At 31.5% G+C, this 9,939-nt stretch overlaps 1 protein-coding gene across 1 annotated transcript; it reads right to left on the reverse strand.

The window, feature by feature from the left end:
* Nucleotides 1–2,985: 2,985 nt before the first annotated feature.
* LOC141717789 (NAC domain-containing protein 37-like) lies at nucleotides 2,986–5,328 on the reverse strand. Its single transcript, XM_074519986.1, has 3 exons — nucleotides 5,027–5,328; nucleotides 4,639–4,910; nucleotides 2,986–3,730 (listed from the first exon to the last, which is right to left on the reverse strand). Exons 1-3 carry the CDS (start codon nucleotides 5,202–5,204, stop codon nucleotides 3,152–3,154), a joined length of 1,029 nt encoding a protein of 342 aa, XP_074376087.1. The 5' UTR covers nucleotides 5,205–5,328; the 3' UTR covers nucleotides 2,986–3,151.
* Between the last annotated feature and the right edge of the window lie 4,611 nt (nucleotides 5,329–9,939).

The following is a 9,939-nucleotide window of genomic DNA, read 5'->3' on the forward strand; positions in this document are numbered from 1 at the left end:
ATTTCTCAAATACCTTAAGATTTTAGATGAGCTGGTTACTCAACATGATATGAGAGCTTAGGCTGGCGGGAGAACTAAATTTCGATTGTCAGCCACCCCCAACATTCTCACAATTTATTGTGGACACTAAAGGCAAATAATGCCCAAAGATGGGTATCGGTGTTCCACTCTTCGACCCCAACATTCTCACAATTTATTGTGGACACTAAAGACAAATAATGGCCCAAAAATGGGTGTCGGTATTCCACTCTTCGACCCATGTTGAATATATGATCCTATTAGGACATTCCTCTAACACCTTAAGGTCTTAGATGAGTTGGTTACTCAACATGTCATAAAATTAGGTATTTACGTCAATTCGTTACTCCGAAATTATTGATTATTGTACTCATTTTTACATAAACTAAAATATTTTTCTTATATTGTTGTGTTTTAAATTAATAAATGATATATTTGATTCATTTTTCATGAAATTTTTGATTTATTAGTAGGTTTACTTATGCTTGACATGAAATATATTTGAATTTTTTATTTATCTCTACCCGTATCCCCGTATTTTTCATGCAACCGTATCCTTGCTTCCCGGTAAGGTAGTGATTTTGTTTTCACATTTCCGCCTGATCAATTACTTGAGGTCTAACAATTGGCCACAGTATATATAGAGTGTGTTCATCGTGCATGCATTACAAAACATCTACTATATACATGGACATAACCTAAATTTTTCTAGAAAGTTAAAGAGTACTTGAAGTAGCTCAGCAAGTCGAGGAATTGGAAAATGTAAGACTTTTTGTGTTGAGAGATATTAGATATGACTTCCCCAAAACTCTAGCATGTACTACTTATGAAGAGGGGTAAATAGATCTACAAGGGAGAATAATCACATTTCAAAAAGAGGGGGAGAGAATTTCAATTTTAATCTTATTCTAGGAACATTATCATTTTTGACCATGATTAGAACAACTGAAAAGTTGGGATTGACTCGACTTGTTTCGAGAGATGGCAAATTGATCCGATCCGACGAATATTTGATCCGAAATCCGAAATTTTGGATACACCAAACCCGAAGCTTTGGATTTGAATTTGGATTTGGATTTCAACTGTACTGAACGGATACTAGATGCGAAATCCGAAATCCAATCCAAACCCGATCCAAACCCGAAACCCGATAAAAACCGACACATTTATTATAAATTATATGTAAATTTTTGATGTAATACATATAATTTACATAATTTTCTTGTATTATTTGAGTAATAGTAGATTATTATCAAGATTGTCAATATTTATTTAGTGAATTATAACTTTTCATTTCAAAATCAACTTTTATTATGTAAGAAGTATTTTGTATATATTTATAAAAATAATAATTTGTGAGGAAATATTAAATATTATGTTATCAATATATTTTAGATATTACTCATCATGTCAACCCGTGCAATATAATATGTTTAACTACCTATTAATTAATATATTTTAATTTTAGCTATCATATAAATATAATTAATAGTGTTTGTATTTATAAATAATATTAAATTTGACTACATTATTCGGAAATTTTATACTAAAGTTCTGGATTCGGCCAAAACTTCGATGCTAATCACCCTCTAATTTTTTATATGTAAGAATTAAATTAACTAGAAGGTTGTTTATTGATAAGGATAAATTATTAAATAAAATTGTTGTTCATCGAGGTTAAAGAGCTTATCAACTTATTTAGTTATTTAGTTAAGAAAAACACACAACAGTTAAAAACATCAATCATTTGATTGAATTCCTCCTGTTTGGCTACTCCTACACATTCTTCTTTTTTACATGTGCACAGAAATATATACACTATTTATTATTGTCGACTTTTTATAGTTGTGGGTCCTATATAAAATATTATACTGACTTTGAAACTTTTTATAAATAGTTCTAGATTTTGGTATTCAATTAGAAATTATAAATATTTATAATAATTATAAAAAATTTATAAATTATAAATTATAAATAGCTTTATTGGTAGTTAAAAATATAAAATATTTTAGAATTTATCATGTTTGCTTGAAAATATAAATACAGTACTAATTTCCTAAAATTATTATTATTTATTATTCATAAATATTTATTTGTGTATCTATACCTATAAGAAAAAATATAGAACTTATTATTCTTTAATATTAAAATTGTATCTTAAAATGACTAGAGATATAGAACACAACCCATATACATCTATCTAGAAAAATTATCCTGGGCGCTAAATTCTTTTTGTAAGAAAAACTGGTTTACAATAAAATTTAATTACAATTTAATAAATCATCTTTTTGTAAGGAATTTGCAATTATACTGAATTAGTTCATTTCTTTAATTAATGTTTTATAATAAAAATGAATAGGGTTCGAATAATTCAATTTTAATTGAACTTGACTTTATTTTAAACATTATAAAAATACATGAATTTGTTTATTTTTTAATGTACATCACAATTACTCTAATACAGCTTAATAATAAACAATTTAGAAAAATACAAATTTGTAAAAATACATTACTTTGTTTATTTTTTTAATGTACATCACAATTACTGTGATACAGCAGTGTGTAATAATGGTGTGATAGTTATATCCTGTATGCATAATTTTCTTGTGTTGTATGTATAAGTATTTGTTGATAAACAAATTTTCTATATATAGTTTCTTCTCTCCTATATACCTTCAATAGAGTTGTATGAATAGTTTTGTGTATTGTATTAATTTGTAGTGCACTTTGATAATTGCTAATTTTGAATTTATAAAGTAATTGGACTCACTTATTAAAAAAAATTAGTGTATTTCAAAGAAAACCTAAAACTATATATATACTACTATTTAGCTATCATTTACACAAATATTCTTTAGGATTGGGAAACTCTTAGATATTATCAGAAACTATGCTAGCTAGAGCTAGTTAATACAAAATCATAGTTAACTAAAGAAGAGCTTGTAAGAAAAATTAAAGAGGTCTCACTGATTAAAAATTTATGATTACATATATAAAATGTATGCTAGTTAGCCATGCATCTATCAGCTCATATATACAGATACATCACAATATATAGTCTACTTCTTATTATTATCAATACTTACTACTGCAATCTTTCAATGATCATATATGATATATGATTCCAATAATATCAATCCGAATTGAAGAACTCATTTAATCTATTACCATCTTCGCTAAACTCACTCTCTAGTAACAGCAATGCCATGTCTGAGTTGCTCACATGTCCCCCAAAGCCTGATATTCCAATGCTTCCGTCATCTACTCCTTCGTATTTCTTCTCTTGGCTCAGTTGAGAAGCAACAAACTTATCAAGATCTCTCCAGTCAGTAGACACTTTAGCCGTGCTGTCATTCTTGGACCGTTTTGTCCGATCTTCCTTATAATTTTCGGGAGCTAGTACTGAAGTTGAGCTTGTTATTGGCCTCTTTGTTGATGGCAGAGATGGGCTATGTAGTTGTGGAAGCTGCACGAATTGATCTGATTGTGCAAAGGTCAATTTTTCTGCTTCCAGTAATTCTTGCTTACACAAAACATTCTGCCTGCTTAGTAGACTTGAGGGCTGCCTTGTCATATAATCAAGTGAATCGACAACTGAGCTGGAAGTGCCAGTATGCTCGTCATAGAAACTCATCGACTCCCATGCTTGTGTGTTTTTTGTTTGGCTTGTTGCTCGTTTTTTGAATGCTCGACACACCACCCACCCTTCCTCCTGCAAAAACATCACAGTTCAATTAAGGCTTATGTGTAATAAGGCTTATGTTCTAATTAATTAAGTATAGTTCCGGATCAAATTATATCATATATCCGGTGTTTGATTAATAGTTTAATTAATACTACTGCAGGTCTTTGAAGAGATCAAAAATGATAGAAACTGTATAAAGAAAAATGGTAGGTAGGTCTTTGATGGTAATAATTGTAAATCTAGTGGAAGAATGGATAACTTTTGCAGTTTCCTTCTAAAGATCGAGTGAGCATAATCAGGAGAAGACAAGAAGGCGCATTTCAGAAGGTTCAAAACTTTAATAGGGATAAAGATGTAGTCAAGTTGTTGTATACTTGAATATCTATGCTTGTAGGTTTACCTTTTACTAATGCCATGTACTCGGTATACTTTATAATTGTAGTACTTCACTTTAATATTACCAAAGGAAGGGAAACTGAAAATCTCCTTCTGAATCCAAATTCCTACCTACATACAGCACAAGGTGGTTTGCATATATTGGAGTTAATTTCTTCTAGTAATATGTGTATGCATAATGCATGTACACATGTGTGCATGCAAATTTCTCTGTGCCACAAATCTCGGAGTTCCTCAGAACTTAAGTACTTACAGTGAAAAGGGAAAAGCTGCAAATATTCTGGAAAAGTTATTGTTTTTGCCATATGTGAGGGATGCAAAATAAATAAGTTATTTGGATGTTCTTCTTTTACTAGATTAGTTAGCTTGTAAGTTATGTAAGTAATTAAATAAATATATATAGGATAATATCTCTTGATCAAATGAATCAGATTGAAACTCAAGGGACAAATTTAATAAAATTAGTTTATCATCTGTATATACTTGAAGGAGAAGAATGTATAAATCAATATAATTAGGTTCAAATGCTAATTAAATACCTGTGGAGGGGCATTAGGGTCAGACTCAAGCCTGTACTCATGCATGATCCAATCAGATTTCTGTCCATTTGGTGCCCGGCCTTTGTAAAACACCAGAGTTTTCCTCATACCTATGAGCTTGAATTTCTCGTATACGGCCTTGTCTCTGCCTGTAGCCTTCCAAAACCCTGCTATGGTTGCCCGATTTGTCCTCGTCCCTGTTGGATACTTCTTATCTTTGTGACTGAAGAAGTACCACTCGTTTTGCTCTTCATATCCGATTCGACATCTCTCTGCATCATTTTTATTAAGCATGCAGATACTTAACTTGTAAGTTATATATAGTAAAATCATAAACAGAAACCCCAGTAAGATTATGAAAGATAATTCATAAATATCATAAAATTACCTATAAGATCCCAAGGCTCAATTCTGTATAGATCGATGTCTTTAATAACATCAAGGTCAATTTTCTGCGACGCAACCTTTTTCCTGAGATAATACCCGACGAGCTCTTCATCAGTAGGATGAAACCGAAAACCAGGTGGGACGCACGGCTCAATAGTACTGTCCATCATAATATTCATCTACCACTGCTTCTTCTTCTTCTGCTGCATCAATTTCAGTACCACCACTATCATCAAAAATGATAACTTATAATCGATCTAAAGAATGCATGATGTGTGTTTACATATATATATATATAAAGCGTAAGAGAAAAGGAGGAAAAATTTAATTATGAGGCCTACTAATGAAATGGTGACAACTGTTATCATGTATAATCATCAACTCATTTGGTGGTATGTAGCACTCAAATTTTTAAAAAAAATGAAAAACAAAAATAAGCGCGTGTGTATTAGAGGAAGAAAGGGAAAAAAAGGAAGAAGAACCGAATGATGAGGAGAGTCTGCTGAGTCGACGGAGAGAGACACAATACATACGATATATGCGTGTGCGAAGAAACGGACAAGTAGAGGTTTGTGCTAATGATGTTGTCTTGTGCTCGCGGATGGTACCAAATGTTGTATCAAAACAACGGTGTCTTTATCACAATACTGTTATAATTACGAATCGAGTAAGATGTATTAACAGTGAATTATTTATTCATGTAAGGTAACAGTTGATTAATCGGGCATTATATAAATTATGATCATGCTGAAAAAGTGTTTATTCTTTTTGGACCAAAATTGTTTGTGGAAAAGGTTGAATGACCAGTTAGATGATAGATCTATGAGAGATTCAAAGTACTGGTTCTTGAGCTCTTAAAAGTACTTTTACCATAAAACTGAACGCTTACATAAATCAGACGACTATTTCACTCGAATATCAAATAAAATCGGTTTCATTAAAATTTTGTATCAACAAATTTGAGTGTTTATCCAAAAATTAATCTTTTTTTTTGCCAAAAATTGTTATTTTATGGTATACACACATATCAAAGTGTTACCAACCAGCTACAGGAGAAAGAGCTGTGTTAAATTTCTAAAAATATTCTTCAAATTTTATTAAATAATACGATATAACATGTGACGAATTTTAATTAATTTGGGATCATGTATACATATGTGGGATCTTATATTATTAATATAATATATGATACTTATTATTACACACTTGACATAGTTATTAATTATACAATATTATTATTTGAGGAAAGTTTGAAAAAAAATTGAAATCTCTATTATTTTCGTAAGAGAAAAACAAATGCATTTATAAATTATGGCAGATGTGATCGGCTTGAAGAGTACAACTCATATGCAAACCTACTACCACGGTACCACCATTAATCATGCATATACATTTGCATTAGCCCTCTTCTTCTTCTCCTCCTCCGGTCCTCTTTCTCGTAAATTTTACACGTGTATCACTCACAGTCTCACACATATGGACTTTCACAACATAGACCCGTATAAAAATAATTAACCTTAACGAGGCAGCAAAAGGAGAGATTGTCCCGGGGTCTTAATATTGGATGTTAAACCCTTTGACATCGACCCCTCGCCAAACTCCCCCTCCCCTCTTCAAAAGAAACACAAAACATACAACAACAACCTATATGTTACGCTTCCTAGCTAGGGTTTAACATAAAGTTATTATATGTACTTTAATTCAGGGCCTTCAATGCTTCGGTACTTACTTTCTCTCTCTCTGGCCCTCTCTCTACATTTATATACACTCTGTGTGTGTATAATATATGTAAGACCTAAGAAGGTGTGATACGCAAGCTTCTCGTTAATGGGATGCCCCAGCTTGACCATATTCATTCATGCTGCAGCCTGCTCATTACATTAACTAAAACATCTGTTTCTATGAAGCATATATATTTGTGTTACTATAAGAATTACTAACGATCCTGCATTTTTGTATTCATCTGCCACCTTCAAATTTTAGGCTGGTTTGAGAATTCGGGTTTAACTACCTGCTACCCTCATTTTCATAATTTATAGTGAAACATGAAAGTAAAGATAATTTATGTCTGGACGCCAGTGACTTAAAACTTGCACAAACAAATATTCAATTAATGAAATTTAAATATTCTATATAAATATTTATTTTGGGACCGTCTTAATAACTTTTAATCTCAATAAATGAATAAAATTCTATTATCATATATTAAATATAGTTTTTTAGCACCCTCAACTTTTAATAGTGTACCTTTAATTTCTCCTTTTTTCCTTGATTTTATTTGGCCCGCCCAATTAATATTTACATGTACTTCAATATATTCGATAGAGGTAATTATGCATAATATCATTTCCTAATTTTAATTTTGTAAACGTAAGTTCATTTTTTTATACAAAATAAGAGTACGAAAAATATAATGTAACAGTATTTCTCTTAATTATATGCCTTAATATTGTGTAAAAACTAAAAAGTGAAATATATCATTATTTTTATTTTCAAAAGAATATATAAATGTATTATTTCTCTTAATTGCACCTACATTTATATCAGGGGGCGTTTGCATTGTTAGTTGGAATCAAATATAGGAATGACAATGAGAGATATGGGAACGAGGATTAATGGGAAGGGAATGACATCTTATCCCAAGAAGTAAGTGGAAAATAATTTATCTATTTAATGGGAATAAAGTTCCCAATCACCAAATTGTTAATTCAATATATGGGATTAAAATTCTAATTTCGGCTAACAAGGCTCATTAACATGAAGTCATGAACCCAACGCCCTTATATAATCCCCTCGACCTCGACAATTTCAGCTACATAAACGGTGGCGATTGAGCATTAAGTGACAAGTGTGACACACATTGAGCTCATGTTTCTATTAGAAATGAAGTTTCAGAGAACAAGGTATTAGTGAATACCTAGTCTACAAGTTTCCAAAGCCAGCAATAACAAACTTAAAACAATTATTTTAGATCATTATATAGACTTTAAATCCACTATAGTTCTAATGCGGTTAATTCTAAGGCACGTGCTTCATAACTTACCAGAACATTCTTACCAAACACATACAGGCACTTTCAATTGTACTGTAGGTTCCGTCGAGACTCTGTCACCACAACAGATGAAGCTTTTTATTGAAGAATTTTATGCACTAGATTCGTCAATTTTTAGGATTTAGCTTTGTTAGGAGCTAGCTCGTTAGCAATTCATTTACAGAATCATAAGAATCGTCATTCATTTATACATGCAGGGTATGGGTATATGTAGTTTTTGATTATTAATATAAGATCCTGATAAAGTGTTATTTTTAACATTTTAAGATTTTAGATAATATTTTAGAGTGAATAATTCATCATCATGGTATGTCAGAGCTTTAATTGATCCTAAAAAGATTCTAAAATTTCCGAGTGACCGGTTACATCTAGTTCTAACTAGACCTGACAATTCGGATAACCGGTTCGGTTTCGGATCGGATCTACTTTCGGATTATGATATATTTGAAGACCATCCGGATCGGATCGGATATGATTCGGTTCGGGTCTAATTCGGATTAAAATCGGATAAAATTCGGATTAAGATCGGACAAAATTCGGTTCGGATAATATTAGGTTCGAATATTTTCGGGTCATAACTTATTTTCTTTTTCAATTTTTGAGATTTAAAAATATATATATTATTTAATTTAGTATTTTTAATATAATATAATGTACTTTTATAAAAGAATAGGATTAAATAAGTATGTTATCATAAACATAAAATTGTTTAAAGTATAAATTTTACTTATTTCGGGTTATATTCGGTTCGGGTAATATATTATTCGTTTTTAATCGGTTCAAAGTTATAATCGGATCTTGTATTTCGGATCATTTTCGGTTAAATATTTGGATCGGGTATTTTTCGGATCGGTTCAAATCGGTTTTCGGATAATTATCGGATTGTATGATTCGGATCTCAGATCGGATCTCAATTTCATGAATTTTGATTCAATTTTTCAGATACAGACCCATTTTGTCAGATCAAATTCTAACTAATTAACTTGTGACGTTTATAATAATTGGTTACACATATGGAACCTAGCTAAAATAGTCGGCCAATATGTAGTGATAACTGATAAAAAGTTTTCAAAAAATATAAATATAAAGCCTTCTGATTATAAATAGACCTCCATAGTTATTTATGTGCACAACCGGTTTAATTCGCAGTTAAGGTGAAATGAAGCTGACATATATAATTAAGAACAGGCCAGTGTCCGAATGCCAAACTACCACACCAATAATTGGATGTGATGTTGTTTAGATTCTGCGTTTGGTTTTTTGCATTTTTTGTTTAGTTTTGATTTGATATGTGGAGTCTATGTCAGCTGCATTACCTATTTTGTTCTTTCCTGTTCTTTTTGAATGAGACCTTTCCTCTTCTGGATTCTGACCACGCCTCTGCAGAGGATTAGAGATACATTCTGTTGTAAATTTCACTAACAAATATTGCAACATAGAGGAAGTGTATATAAAATTTAGCAAGTTTAGGTCAAGACCACAGTTAACAAAATAAAGCATGCATGTAAACAAAATTAGTAACTGAAATAACAAAGAGAAAAAGAAGATGTACCCGAAACCATAGCTTTCAAACGTGTCTGAAAATAATGGTGCACAGATACAAAACGCCAAGAAAATACGATCACAGCTAAGTCACCAGGCCTTACTCGAAGCCCTGGCTGTTCTTGAAGAGAATATTGCCCCCTACCTGTTGCGTTTGGGATGCGTACAATATCTCCACCAGGATAAAACAGCTCGGAGTTTATGTTAACAGCAGCAACAAAACGTCCACCTCGACTAGCACCTCAGTCGCCGGAAAAATAACAGCACTTCGAACTTGTGTTTTTGGGAGAGAAATGCAGAGAGGGAGAAGAGAAGAGAAT

The sequence above is a fragment of the Apium graveolens genome, chromosome 4, assembly GCF_009905375.1.
Source record: "Apium graveolens cultivar Ventura chromosome 4, ASM990537v1, whole genome shotgun sequence".
NCBI classification, from domain to species: domain Eukaryota; kingdom Viridiplantae; phylum Streptophyta; class Magnoliopsida; order Apiales; family Apiaceae; genus Apium; species Apium graveolens.

Coding starts and splice junctions, on each gene's coding strand:
- LOC141717789 (XM_074519986.1), bottom strand. CDS start 5,204: ATGAATATTATGATGGACAGTACTATTGAGCCGTGCGTCCCACCTGGT. Junction 4,911..5,026: donor TGAGCCTTGGGATCTTATAG/GTAATTTTATGA, acceptor AAAATGATGCAG/AGAGATGTCGAATCGGATAT. Junction 3,731..4,638: donor ACCCTAATGCCCCTCCACAG/GTATTTAATTAG, acceptor ATGTTTTTGCAG/GAGGAAGGGTGGGTGGTGTG.